The sequence below is a fragment of the Scyliorhinus torazame genome, chromosome 1, assembly GCF_047496885.1.
Source record: "Scyliorhinus torazame isolate Kashiwa2021f chromosome 1, sScyTor2.1, whole genome shotgun sequence".
NCBI lineage: Eukaryota > Metazoa > Chordata > Chondrichthyes > Carcharhiniformes > Scyliorhinidae > Scyliorhinus > Scyliorhinus torazame.
Window position 1 is genome coordinate 372204497 of NC_092707.1, and position 15422 is coordinate 372219918.

The 15422-nt window shown below is 42.2% G+C and overlaps 1 protein-coding gene across 1 annotated transcript in view; it reads right to left on the reverse strand.

Annotated features, from left to right (window-relative positions):
• LOC140426604 (formin-2-like) overlaps positions 1 to 15422 on the reverse strand; it is a 594930-nt gene that overhangs the window by 183909 nt on the left and 395599 nt on the right. Inside the window, exons 9-13 of the mRNA XM_072511575.1 lie at positions 13566 to 13654; positions 13264 to 13393; positions 6669 to 6815; positions 3369 to 3428; positions 3088 to 3208 (exon numbers count right to left, since the gene is read on the reverse strand). Of these exons, the coding sequence (XP_072367676.1) occupies positions 3088 to 3208; positions 3369 to 3428; positions 6669 to 6815; positions 13264 to 13393; positions 13566 to 13654 (547 nt within the window). The remainder of the gene's footprint in view (positions 1 to 3087; positions 3209 to 3368; positions 3429 to 6668; positions 6816 to 13263; positions 13394 to 13565; positions 13655 to 15422) is intronic.

Consider the following 15422-nt stretch of genomic DNA (forward strand, 5'->3'; position numbering starts at 1 on the left):
ATTGGAAATTCTTAATGTCCAAAGGAATCTGGGTGTTCTTGTTCATAAAGTCACTAAAAGGGTTAAAAGTAACAAGGAAGGCACATGCTATTTTAGCCCTTATTGCAAGAGAATTTGAGGACAGGAGACAGGAATAACTAAGGGCGCGATCGAACGGCCACGCTGCACCTGAAAAGTAGCAGCCTGTGGCGCAAAGTGGCCGAAGGAAGCCAGGAGACCCCACTCGCAACACCTCACGAGATCCAACGTGATGTAAATCCCGCCCATTTTGGCCGGGATAACTTTTTGGCAAATCTGCATATTAGATCAATACAGCTAGTCTCGCTGTATATGCAGTTTCCCAAGGCACCCGAGGCATTGGAATCTATCCACTTCGCCTCAGAGACCTCGGGCGGGCGTCATTCAGTACTGGTCTCCACAAACGGGGACCAGACGGAACAACACTTGTGGGGGTCTCCCAGGGGATTGGACAGGTTTCTAGGTGTTAAAGATATCAAGCGATATGGGGCTGGCATGGGAAAATGGTATCGCGGTAGATCAGTCACAAATCTTTTTGAAAGGCAGAGCAGGTTTGAGGGGCTGAATGGCTTACGCCTGCTCCTAAATCCTATGTTCCTATGCATCCTCCCCACCTGATGATGGACACCACCATATTTTCTTTTCCCATTGACTTTAAATTGTACGGGATGGATAATGAAAACCTGAATCAGTACTGTCTGATTTATGCTCTTGCTGCAATGGGAGGTTCCACTCAATTGATCTGGCCCAGTTTTGTGAGGGAGGGACTAAGCAATTCTAACAAGAAGCTTGTACTTGAATAATGTTATCTCTGCATATTTGATTGTTCGCTGAAATCTGCTCCGTGCACAATCCAAACAAATGGAAAGAAAAGGCCACCAGGCTCATCATTGCTTGCACATCCAACAAGTTACCAGTTACACCCACCATTGCTTCACCCTCTAACCAGGCAACGAGAGATGCCTACTTCAGTTTCCTTTGTCTCCATGATTTGCATGTTCAAAAGAAATCATCTAGTTTTTATCTCTTTAAAATTGGATCATTTGCCTGAAGCCCAACAACAAATTTACACTTAGTTTAATTAGAACCGTGTGGAGAAACATAAGAGAAAACGGAAGTTGCACACGCTTCCAACACTGTCATTGGGAATGGTGTCCCACTGACACAATCCACGCTAAATCCTTGTCACCAAAGTATGATAAATCTTGTAACGATTGTGGCAGAGAATCAAAAATGCTGGTGGGAAGAATCAAAAAGAACACAGAAATGATCTACTTGATGAGATAATGGCTCTAATTATGAAGTCAAAATTTATTTAATTACACGACAGTGCCTCAAATCTGGCTGCCCCCAAATCAGCAGATGTCATGCATCAATTTTAATTGAGTAAAACTTTAATAAGACAACTTACCTGGGCCATTCAGCTAGGCACTTCATTGATATGATGTGGCGTCTGACTAATTGCCAGCTTTTAACACTTGCATACTGGCTTATTCCTGTGCTCTGCACAGGAATTGTGGATTGACGATTGGCTGTCAGGCAGAAGGCAGAGAGTTGGGATAAAAGGTTCATTTTCGGAATGGCAACCGGTGACGAGTGGTGTCCCACAGGGTTCAGTGTTGGGGCCACAGCTGTTCTCTTTATATATTAACGACCTAGATGACGGGACTGAGGGCATTCTGGCTAAGGTTGCCGATGATACAAAGATAGGTGGAGGGGCAGGTAGTATGGAGGAGGTGGGGAGGCTGCAGAAAGATTTAGACAGTTTAGGAGAGTGGTCCAAGAAATGGCTGATGAAATTCAACGTGGGCAAGTGCAAGGTCTTGCACTTTGGAAAAAATAGAGGCGTGGACTATTTTCTAAACGGTGACAAAATTCATAATGCTGAAGTGCAAAGGGACTCGGGAGTCCTAGTCCGGGATTCTCTAAAGGTAAACTTGCAGGTTGAGTCCGTAATTAAGAAAGCAAATGCAATGTTGTCATTCATCTCAAGAGGCTTGGAATATAAAAGCAGGGATGTACTTCTGAAGCTTTATAAAGCATTAGTTAGGCCCCATTTAGAATACTGTGAGCAATTTTGGGCCCCACACCTCAGGAAGGACATACTGGCACTGGAACGGGTCCAGCGGAGATTCACACGGATGATTCCAGGAATGGTAGGCCTAACATACGATGAATGTCTGAGGATCCTGGGATTATATTCATTGGAGTTTAGGAGGTTGAGGGGAGATCTAATAGAAACTTACAAGATAATTAATGGCTTAGATAGGGTGGATGTAGGGAAGTTGTTTCCATTCGCAGGGGAGACGAGGACCCGGGGGTACAGCCTTAGAATAAAAGGGAGTCACTTTAGAACAGAGATGAGGAGAAATTTCTTCAGCCAGAGAGTGGTGGGTCTGGAATTCATTGCCACAGAGGGCGGTGGAGGCCGGGACGTTGAGTGTCTTTAAGACAGAAGTTGATAAATTCTTGATTTCACGAGGAATTAAGGGCTATGGAGAGAGAGCGGGTAAATGGAGTTGAAATCAGGCATGATTGAATGGTGGAGTGGACTCGATGGGCCGAATGGCCTTACTTCCGCTCCTATGTCTTATGGTCTTATGCACAAACATTGACCCTACCCAGCTCGACCCGAAATCTGTCAAGGCCTGAAATCCGGCAAGGCCGCAGTTCCACAGTTGCTGGCTTTGAGTCACTGTACCTCGACTACTTTTTTTATAGAAGTACACTGTACACAAAAGCCAAACTTACTTTCACAAAGGACCAACTTCACAGCAGTGGGCAAATAATTTGCTGAATTGGTAATCCTTCTGTTAGTAGCTCTTGTCAGCACAATGAAATAAGGTGATATGGGCTGGATTTTCTGGTTCCCGGCTGAGTGCTTCTCGCCGTTCACCGACGGTGGGATTCTCCGTTCCTGCCGCTTGTCAATGTGATTTCCCATTGAGGACTCTCCACGCTGCCAGAAAGCCAGCAGGTGGGGTGCACTGCCAGCGGTAACAGAATATCTTAATGACTGGAGAATTCCGTCCATGTACTGTTTTCCTTTGGGAAAGAATAGACCTTTACCTTTTAAGTCCTTCTTTAGTTTACGAAGATCCTTCTCAAAATCCTCAAACTTCATCTGGGATGCTTGAAATAAGTCCTGTGGCTCTGGTATGGGGAAGATGCTTTGTTCTGTACCTGCATCCTGAGACAAAGCATTTAGCATTTATCAACGGCAAGGTTTTCCCTGTATCTCACATACACAATTTGATTTTCGCAAACTAAAATAATTCACAGTTGATACATAAAAACACTCTAAAAATTACCAATGTATAATCCATTATTCAGAAATATTAAATACATACCTTGTCAAAATTACGTAAATAATAGGAAACCAGATAGAACAGGAGGTTAATGCTGTTATCCTGAAAGAGATAAAAAGTCATTTGACACAAGTCGATATAGTGGATATATTTATTACCTCTCACAATGACAATCATGGCAGATACAGAAATTGGTGAAAGTCTCCAAATTCCTGGCAGTCGCAACTCCTTTTAATCTCCTGTAACCTGAAAAATGCTCAGATGGATCAAAAATACACACAGAGGCTGCCAGATGTAGGTGCCTTGGTTTAGACATCTTTTCTAGTTGGATCGTATTATCATGAAAAAGCGTGAAAAGACCTGGGGATTTTGTATAGTGGGGACAAAAGGCAAACCTCATCATCCTGGGCATGCACGATATTGGAGATACAAGGGGAAAAAAAGTCAAAGAAACACGCCAATTCAGGGTTAAATTGCCTGTATTTTAATCTCAACATTTTTCTGCTGATTATATAAATTCAACACTTTATTTAAATGAAATGTATACATTCCCCAGAGACACGTGACAACTTGTCACTTATTTGATATATTAATGATTTTTCACCTTCTGGTTCCCAATGGGTGGCACGATGGTAGAGTGGTGAGCACTGCTGCCTCACAGCGCCAGGGTCCTGGGTTCAATTCCAGCCTCGGGTGACTGTCTGTGTGGAGTCTGCACGTTCTCCCTGTGTCTGCGTGGGTTTCCTCCGGGTGCTCCGGTTTCACCCCACAGTCCAAAGATGTGCAGATTAGGCGGATTGGCCATGCTAAATTGCCCCTTAGTGTCCAAAAGTTTACAGGTGCGTGGGCCTAGGTAGTGTACTCGGTCCCAAGTTTGGTGCAGACTCGATGGGCTGATGGCCTCCTTGCGCACCTTACTGATTCTATGAATAGCTTTTCTTTTAGACAATTGTTTTGATAAAAAGACTCTTTTAAAAGGGTAAAAAAAGATAGCTGGCGTCAGAGATAGGGCGTTATTGTCAGTAATCTGTTACAGAAAAGTTACATGAATTTGTGATAAACCACTGCATTATTTTTTGTAAATTAATTTTTCTGTCAATTTCTAAATAGCTGTGACCTCCATTCATGGTATGACTGATATGGAGAGGATACTCCTATTTTGGATAAATCAAATAACCAATTAAGCAAAATCAAATAAACCGAGGGAATGGAGGGGTTACTGATGGTGCGCAGGAGGGAAATGATCAATATTGGCAGTCATTAACCCAGTAGTGCTTCAGTGATGTTGTCATTGCAACTATTCACGTTATTTTAGCTCCCACACTGTCAAGGATTATTAACTCCTCTAATCCCTCAATCAGGTCATTGGAACTCACTGCTTAAAGAAAACAAAATCATTATATCAAAACTCATGCCTTAAGCTATGATAACAAGTTCAAAGAGCTGAACTTGTTCTCATTTCACAAGGACCGCGAGAACAGGGTGTAGACCTTGGACAAGCAAAAATATTTCAATAACAGGCAACAGACGTGTACGTTGCAGTCACAACAAAGGAGCATGCAATTATGAAGCTAATAAATTGAAAACAAAGTCAGAAAGTACAGGTACATTTATAAATATAGGGAAATCATGTAAGATCATTTATTTTAGATGGTTGGGTATCTCTGGTTAGGGTTTGAACCAACGCTTTGGATATAGATGAGTGAAAACTCTGGTAATAATCCAGAGTTCAGTCCTGTTGGGAGGCAAAGACAAGGTAGTCTGTGGAACTAGGAAATAGAGGAGCAGGAAATGACCCACTGGCACATCAAGTCTGCCTCACGCTGGGTTGGAGTTGAATTTGAATTTTGGAGACAGGTGAGCAACCAGGAGTTTAAGTGCTTACTTCATGTTGTTTATTTACAGGAGGTGAATAAATAATCAATAAAGTTGAAGTTAATTGACAATGGTGCCAATTGGATATGGTCCTTTAACTTTTGTACATCCCGCTAAATTAATCAGAAGTTTTTGTAAGTTATATCTTTAAAGGAACACTGGCAGTAAGATAGCTCAAGTCAATTTGGTGCTATTCAGAAATTGACATCACTGTTAATGACTCAAAACGCTGACACATACTTGTACAACTCTGGGGCAATTTGCTGTGAAGTGATTCAGCACATATCAAAAATAACCCAAAGCTATATTTATAGTCTTCAGATTCAGTACTTGGAAACAAACTGAGGCTGTTCTGAAGGAAATGAAGTCATGTTAATCTTTTTAACAAGCTATTTTGATAGACATGCTTATTTCCTTCACTGTTGGGCTCAACAGCCTCTCCAACCTACATCCCAAAGTTTGCTCCCAACCTTATTTTGTTTTGGTGAAAAGATTAAACAACTTCCCTCTCTTCCCAATGTCTTTCTATTTCTGAAGAGATGCCAATGGTTGGGGTCCTTTCTTTAAACTAATGTATCGAATGGAGCAGGCTTGAAGGGCCGAATGGTCTACTGCTGCTTCTATTTTCTATGTATCTCGAAATGAAATTAAATGTTAATCTTGTTCAGCATTTATTTATATCCAGACCAAGAACTGTAGCTCTTATGACTCTTAAAGTCACAATTTCTTATTTAAAAAAATAATTTGCAACTTTACAGAAATAATTCTGACCAGCATTGAACAATTGGCATTTACTCAAAATTATATAATTGTGTTCCAACAGGACAATTGCTTCACATACGTTACAAAGAGGTTCAGTAGAAAATCTTTTCCCACAAAACTATCTATTAGCCTGCGAAGCTAGTTCTCCTGTACACTGTCTTTTAAAGAACTTTTCTCTACTGATATGCACCCATTCTCTTTGGCTGACATAGACCACAAAGTACCTTTTGCCTAATGACCGATACAATGCCACATGGATACAGTATTCCCCAATGGACGCCTCTTTTGTAACTACATAAAAGTCAGTGTCGACGGCTGTCCCTTACATTTCTGCTTGTCACTTTCTGCTTGCCTGTGGCAACCAATGTCAAGGAGAACCCACATCACACTCTCAATGTGAGTGAAATCCATTGCGAGAGATGCTGGTTAAAAATTTTAATTAATCCCTCAAATCCAGCAGGCGTAAGTAAGCACTGCATGAATGTTCAAGGTACCTAGATGTCCAGGTTACTGCATTTTTCCCTACACTGTCACCACGTTCCCCTAATTTAACTGTCGATACTGCCTGTATGTCTAACCTTTGCGTGATCACATCACAACACTACGCCATAGCAATAGCAGACAGAAGATTACTAATGAATCTCAATTCCGCTTTGTTTGAAAGCAGCCAAGCAGTCACAATTAGTGCATCTATCATATACTTACACTGCTCTTAACATCCCGGAGCTTGGGAAGGATCTCTAGACCAAAGCCGTCTGCCTGGCCACGACTTCTGTTCCCACCATTCATGTAGTTTCCAAAAGCAAGAATCAGACCCAGCACCTGCTTTACACTGTCACTTGTTTGGAGTGTCTGAGGCAAGAGCAGAAAAAAATGTTTGAGTTTAACAACTTTTATTTTATTGCTCAATATTGGTCCTGAAATCAGTGCATCATTGTAAGGCCAAGGTACTAAAACTGACCCTTTTAAACACCGAATCATACTCGTGCAAGAGTTTGGTCCTCACCCAAGCCATTTTCCTCAAATTTCAAAATGCCAAGCAGGCGCATGCAATGAACTAGGCAACACTTGATACTCAGTAAAGATTCCTTCCATAGCCTTACACAAGGAAGTGACATGCCGATGAGTGCCATTGGCTGGATTAATTAAATAAGTTCAACAAATTTTCCTTAAATGATTCCTTAGAGGGCAAGGAGTTTAAGATTTGTGGGCGATCATTCCACCCTTTAATTGTTCTGACAATGTTAGCTTTTGAACTCATGGACTATTTACTTTTAGAATATGTAACACTGGGAAGGATGCATTTATTGCCTTTAAAGAGCATTCATTTTATATTGGAGTAGCTTGTTAGGCCACTTCACAGTGTCAGTACAAGGCAACCACAGAGGTCATGACCAAGTTCCGGTGGAGGTTGGACATACCATTCCACTAGCAGTCCCTGTATATTAATCTTTGTATCAGTATACCTAAACAATATGTTTTCTAAAATAAAACTTGGGGAAAATCTATTAAAAATAAATTACATTATCTTGTAACCTTATCACTAATGAGTTTGCCTGTTTTACACTGAGCTTTACATAGAACATAGAACATAGAACAATACAGCGCAGTACAGGCCCTTCGGCCCACGATGTTGCACCGAAACAAAAGCCATCTAACCTACACTATGCCATTATCATCCATATGTTTATCCAATAAACTTTTAAATGCCCTCAATGTTGGCGAGTTCACTACTGTAGCAGGTAGGGCATTCCACGGCCTCACTACTCTTTGCGTAAAGAACCTACCTCTGACCTCTGTCCTATATCTATTACCCCTCAGTTTAAAGTTATGTCCCCTCGTGCCAGCCATATCCATCCGCGGGAGAAGGCTCTCACTGTCCACCCTATCCAACCCCCTGATCATTTTGTATGCCTCTATTAAGTCTCCCCTTAACCTTCTTCTCTCCAACGAAAACAACCTCAAGTCCATCAGCCTTTCCTCATAAGATTTTCCCTCCATACCAGGCAACATCCTGGTAAATCTCCTCTGCACCCGCTCCAAAGCCTCCACGTCCTTCCCATAATGCGGTGACCAGAACTGTACGCAATACTCCAAATGCGGCCGTACCAGAGTTCTGTACAGCTGCAACATGACCTCCCGACACCGGAACTCAATCCCTCTACCAATAAAGGCCAACACTCCATAGGCCTTCTTCACAACCCTATCAACCTGGGTGGCAACTTTCAGGGATCTATGTACATGGACACCTAGATCCCTCTGCTCATCCACACTTTCAAGAACTTTACCATTTGCCAAATATTCCGCATTCCAGTTACTCCTTCCAAAGTGAATCACCTCACACTTCTCTACATTAAACTCCATTTGCCACCTCTCAGCCCAGCTCTGCAGCTTATCTATATCCCTCTGTAACCTGCTACATCCTTCCACACTATCGACAACACCACCGACTTTAGTATCGTCTGCAAATTTACTCACCCACCCTTCTGCGCCTTCCTCTAGGTCATTGATAAAAATGACAAACAGCAACGGCCCCAGAACAGATCCTTGTGGTACTCCACTTGTGACTGTACTCCATTCTGAACATTTCCCATCAACCACCACCCTCTGTCTTCTTTCAGCTAGCCAATTTCTGATCCACATCTCTAAATCACCCTCAATCCCCAGCCTCCGTATTTTTTGCAATAGCCTACCGTGGGGAACCTTATCAAACGCTTTGCTGAAATCCATATACACCACATCAACTGCTCTACCCTCGTCTACCTGTTCAGTCACCTTCTCAAAGAACTCAATAAGGTTTGTGAGGCATGACCTACCCTTCACAAAGCCATGCTGACTATCCCTGATCATATTATTCCTATCTAGATGATTATAAATCTTGTCTCTTATAATCCCCTCCAAGACTTTACCCACTACAGATGTGAGGCTCACCGGTCTATAGTTGCCGGGGTTGTTTCTCACTATCTGGAACCTTATTGAGGATGATTACATTGATGCCTTAGCTTTGACTGAAATTTGGTTCACTGTAGTGATATCTCATACTTAGCAATGGCCTCCTTCCCCTCACTATACTGTCCGCCATCTGTCCCGCTCAAACCACTGGAAGAATAGCCTTCTGCACCTTTTGGTCCCTACTAATGCTTGGAATTTTTCATCCTTAGAGCACATCACCTTGTTCCACCCATTTTTCTTCAAGGCTTCGCTGCCTAGTGCTCCAGCTTACCCCATAGATAGTCTTCCTCGGCCTCTTCACTGAATAGAACCACAGAATAGTTGCAAGCATCAAAAGGAGGCTATTTAGCCCAATATTGACTCTCTGAAAGAGGAACTCGACTTGACCCACTCCCCCTCCTCCCCTCTCCCGTTTGCAAATTTGTTTCCCCCCCCCCCCTCTTTACACAATTATTAAATTCCCTTTCAAAAGTTGCAATTGAATCTGCCTCCTCCATACTCAGGACATGCAGTCCAGATCCTAACCTTTTCCTCATATTATCTTCGATTCTTTAGCCAATCACCTTAATTTGCTGTCCTCTGGTTCTCAACTCTTCTGGCAATGGCAATAATCCCTCCCTGTATGCCCTGTCTAGGCTCCTTACTCTTCATTAATTTGAACACACTTATAAAATAACCTCTCAATTTCTTCATTTTTCCAAAAAGAGCACAAACCCAGCATTTGCCAATCGCTGTAACTGAAGTCCCTCATCCCTGGAACCATTCTTGTAAATCTTTTCTGTATCTTCTCTTATCCTGCATGCCCTGCCTAAAGTGTGGTGAGCAGAATTGATTACAATACTCCTGTTGATGCCAAGCCAGGGTTTTTATAAATATTCATCATAGCTTGCATGCTTTTATACCCTGCCTCTATTCACAAAGCACAGCATCCTATATATGTCTTGGTAACCAATTTCTCAACCTGCCCTACACCTTCAGCTATGTTTGCATGTATATCCAGGGGGTCCTCTGCTCGGCACTCCCTTTACAATTGTATCCTTCACTTCAGATTGTTTTTAATGAAACATCGAGCAACTTAATTAAACACAACTTACACTTAAAAATGTGCTGGTATTCCTTAGTTAGTCTGCATTTACCCAAGTGATTGTCCCACCATTGAGGTTAAACTGGCTGGCCTGTAGTTGCTGGACTTATCCTTGCACCCTCTTTTGAACTAGGGTGTACTATTTTCAATTCTCCAGTCCTCTGGTACCGCCTCGGTGTCCGAGGAGGATTGGAAGATCATGGTCAGTGCCTCTGCAGTTTTCACTCTTACTTCTTTCAGTATCCTTGAATGCATATGATCCAATCCTAGTGACCCATTCAACTTTTAAGTACAGTCAGCCTTTTTAATAGCTCCTCTTCATTAATCATTCACCAAGTGTCCCAGCTACCTTCTCTTTCACCACCACTTTGGCACTATCTTCTTCCTTGCAGAGGCAGAGTACTCATTTACTAACTCAGCCATGCTGTCTGGCTTCATGTGAAATCCCCTTATGCACGAACTGACACCTGCTCAGCACCCTTTTTTGCTGTATGTCTGTGAACAATTTTAGATTCCTTTTTATGTTAGCTGCCAATCTCTACCCATACACTCTATGTTTCTTATTTCTTTTATCAATTCCCCATTGCAGTTTTATAACTCAGCCTGGTTATGAATTGTATTATCCACCTCTCATCTGTCATATGAAGACTCTCTCAGCTTCATCTTATTCCGAAGATCTCTGGTTGTGTTTGTCTCACATTCCTATTGGGGGTGAGGGTGGGGGGTAGCTATCGCAACTGTATCCCACCCATCTCCTTTTTAAGGGAGGCCTCTTATTCCATCACCGTTTTGCCTACCAATTTTTGATTCCAATATACCTGGATCAGGTCCTTCCCACTCCATTGAAATAGGCCCTCCCTCAGTTATTTTATTATTATTTTTTTTACTCTGGATGGCTTCTTTTGCATAGCTAACTTAACATTATAATATGATTACTGTTCCCTCAAAGTTTCCATTTCAATCTTCATCTAAATTCATCATCTTCCTGAAACCTCCAACTCAACAAACTTTTATACCTACATACAAAATCATGTCCTTGAACATTTTAGGAACATAGGAATTAGGGCAGAAGTAGGTAATTCAGCCCTTTGAACCTGCTCTGCTATTCAATCAGGTCATGGTTAATCTCTTCCTGATCTCAAAGCCACCTCCCAACCTATTCCCCACATTCCTTTAACACGTTTTTTTTGGACTACCAGTCTGCTCTATCACATGTTTTGATCACTAACAAGGCCATCTTCAACCACTTCCCTATATTCCTCACCACCATCGTCCCACCTACTTTTGCATCTGCCCAAAGGCTCTTAACAACTGGCCTTTAGCAGTTCAGTTAATAGTTTAATCTAAATTTAAGTGCCTGTGCTAAAGGTACTACTTACAAGTCGATGCTGCATTTGGGAACCAAAAATAAATTCAGACGTACCAACCAACACAGGATAAAGATTATGACGTAAACATTTCCATTATTTTTGTAATTATATCCAACTAGTACTTCCAAGTCAAACATTCCTCAAAAGAAGCCTTTACTGGGGTTAAAAAAAAAGATTCTGAAATTTATTTCAAGACCATTGCCTAATTATTGTCCAATTACCAGTACCGTGTAGCCAAGGAAGCCAAGTACAAGGGAATCAGACTAGCTCTTCCTCTTTCTGACTGACATCAGGCACAAAAAAACCAACAGACTGCAGCTGGATTTGAAATTTTTTTTTCCAAGGTGGCGCCGGAGCTTGGTGACTCTCTGCAAGCTCTCCCCTAAAGATCCTCTGCCTACATCTTTTATAATCGTTATTTATAGGGCGGCACGGTGAGGCAGTGGTTAGCATTGCTGCCGCACGGCGCCGAGGTCCAGGTTCGATCCCGGCTCTGGGCCACTATCCGTGTGGAATTTGCACATTCTCCCTGTGTCTGTGTGCATCTCACCCCCAATACCCTGGGGCTGGTTTAGCACAGTGGGCTAAATAGCTGGCTTGTAATGTAGAACAAGGCAGCAGCGCAGGTTCAATTCCCATACCGGCCTCCTCGAACAGACGCCAGAATGTGGCGACTAGGGGCTTTTCATAGTAACTTCATTGAAGCCTACTTGTGACAATAAGCGATTATTATTATTATACCCAAAGATGTGCAGGGTAGGCGGATTGGCCATGCTAAATTGCCCCTTAATTAGAAAAAAATCTATATATAATTGGATACTCTAAATTTAAAAAAACAATAACCATTATTCATAGTATGTTCAATGTTTTCATGTATGGAGTGGACTGCAAGCAGAACAATAATTTTTCACTGTACCATCATTTTACATCAGAAACACACAACACAGACAATGCTCCAAATATACTACTATAATTGCAAACATTTTGCCTCGGAGCACAGGACTGTCTCATTTAGGCATTTTACAGCAATTAGACATCAATGGCTAGTGAACCAAATTGGTACAAGTATATCTTTCTTTCTGTAAGGTGATTAAAACATATGTAAATTTAAGTGTGGAATTTATTGGCACCGTCTCACAAATCTTGGTCTCTCACATTAACTCTAATCTGCTGAAATCTGTATTTGGGCCAGGTAAAGATGCCAGCCAGGCACCATAACAACTTGCAAATGACAGTGAATAGCATACAAGAGCTTTAAGCTTGTACTTACTAAAACCAAAATGATAGGCAGATATGCCACCAAATAATATAACTGGTACAAGGGAAAATACAGGAAAAGAGGAAAAGATGGCTTATTCCATTTGCAAGAGAACCCAGAATATTCCCTCAGGATTAAACTAGGAATTGGACAGTTCCCCACACAATGCTCCATTTATATCTTGTTCGAGATGTAAAGCCTGTTTCAACAGTCAGCGCGACTGTTTACACAAAGACCTATTAACACTCACCATTTATTATGGCAAACTATTTCCAAACATCTTAAAAGTTGATTTTTATTTTCCACCTTACTCTTTTGGGATTAATCCCCCCCCCCCCCGCCCCCCCCACCCCCACACCCTCACCACCACCCCTTAATTTACGCACTTGCATATTTTACCCGTAAAAGTCTTCAAATGGTTTGATCCACACATTTTCCTTCAGCACCAATACAATGGTCTCAAAGACAGTGCAGAACTGTATATGTTAGGAAGTTAATGTTTGATATAAACTCCTTCAACAAGCCGTATAAGGCAACGTTAAAAAGACAGAGTGAGGACTCAGCAGCCTTGCAAGTTTGTCAAGTTTATGAAGGGACTGGGCCGTATATATTCTCTTCTGCACAAAAAAGACTTACCTTGCACAACTTGTCCATTATTTCAAGCTTACGGTTGATCGCAGCAATGTTTTCCAAGAAAGTGGACTGGAAAAGGATACAAAACACTCGTTCGGAGAAATTGACAATTTGAGCCAACTCGTAGAGGAACCTAATGGGAAAAGATAGTCCGTCATTCCGTCATAACATGCCTTAAAAATTGGGAAGTTGGAGTCTTTCCCCTTGAATGCCAACAGGCAATAAAATATGTGAACCAACGTGTGACGTTGGCAATTGAGAGACAACAGACCTCAAAGGAGTAATTGCTCCTGAAGAAAACTTACTGTTCAGGCTTGTCCAGCGGCTTGGCATGGTCTTTGGTTGACTTTTGCATCTGCTTTTCAATTTTATCCAACTCTTCTTGCTGTGCTCTCTACAGAAAAAAAAAATCATGAATGAAACTCGCTATGAAGAGCATTTATTGGGGATATGCGACTGGTGTATGATCATGCCCGGTGTTTTACCATAAAGCTGATCTACGACAGATAATTTGACAGACCTGCCTGGCTTTTTCTTGACATTGAGGAGAGCATTTTCCCCTCCCAGTCTCCACTAGTTTAAATTCCTATTCCAGCTCTCCTGATATTTCAGAGCTTTTGCACAGGTTTGCCTGGGCTACAGCACACCCTTAAATCGCTGCTACAGGATTGTCAGCCTTCAGCAACCTTTTGAAGAAATATCCTAATACAAAAGGCCAATTTTCTCCTTCTCTCAAGGCATTAACTGCTCACCGAGTTACATTGCCTCATCTGTGTGGCCATTATTTACCATTGATGGTGAAATAGTGAGCATCAGCAAGTTATCTGACTGCGGAGGAGGGCAAGGAAGTTCACTGTCGACTAAATCATTGGCATCCAGTACCACTGGGAACAATATGGCGTGGAGCCGCTTGCCTATGTTTACTTATCAGGGGAGTCCCAAGGTCTGGCTGGTTTTGAGATTTGCAGTGTTCCTACCATCACCCTTCCTGGCATCAGCCAATCAACTGCGAAAAGCATAAATTGAAGAGAGTTAAAATGTTGCTTTGTGTCCTTCTGATTAAGTACCACAGTCCATAGAATCACCGAGCAGTTCCAGCACAGGAGGAGGCCATTCATCCTGTTGTGTCTGTGCTGGCTCTCCGCAAGATAATTTCACCTCGTGCCACTCAGCCACCTTTTCCCTAAAAGCTGTGTTACACGATGAAATGACTCAGGACATTTTGAAGAACTGCAGTTTTCAAACACATTGCATATAAATGCATTTGAAGCAGGCCAATAAGAATGCAGGCTCACTTGGAGCCTATTACACAGGGATCATTTAGCCTGACCTGCCCAGAGGGTAGCTGACCAGATCTGCCACCTGATTGTATTTTCCATTGATGTCACTGGGAAATACAAAGAGAAAAATGATTCAGCTGGGGTGTAAAACGAATAGCCAATCTAAATCAGTCAGTTCCTGGAGGGCGAATTAGGCGAAAATAACCCAGCTCATATAACAGTGCGCATTTTATTAAGATTCCAGAGTGATTTGGCCTTTTGAAGCTTTATCGAGACGAGGTTTTAATGGCAGCAGTCTGGAAGGAAGAGACATAATACCTGTGCATCCAGCAAAGGTTATGGGCTCTGCCAAAGCCCCAGCTCTCGCACTGAAGGTCTGTGCTCCAGAGGTAGCACCACGAGCCAAACTACTCCAGTACAGCTACAACTTTGCCATCTATCCAACAATGTGGAAAATTGCCCAGTTAAGTCCTGTCCACAAAAAGCAGGACAAATACAATCTGACCAATTATTACCCCATCAGTCTATCCTCAATCAACAGAGTCTTGGAGGGTGCTATCAAGCGACACTTACTCAACAGTAACCTGCTCACTGATGTATGGTTTGGGTTCCACCAGAACTACTCAGATCCTAAACTCATTACAGCCTTGGTCCAAACATGAGCTGAATTCAAGAAGTGAGGTCAGACTTTCTGCCTTTAACATCAAGGTGACATTTTAGCGAGTGTAGCTTTAAGGGTGCCAAACAAAATTGGGAGTCGACGGGGAATGCGGGGTAAATCTCCACCCGTTTGCGTCATACCTAGCACAAAGGAAGATGGTTGTTGTTGCTGGAAGGCAATCATCTCAGTCACAGAATCACACAACAATACAGCTCAGAAAC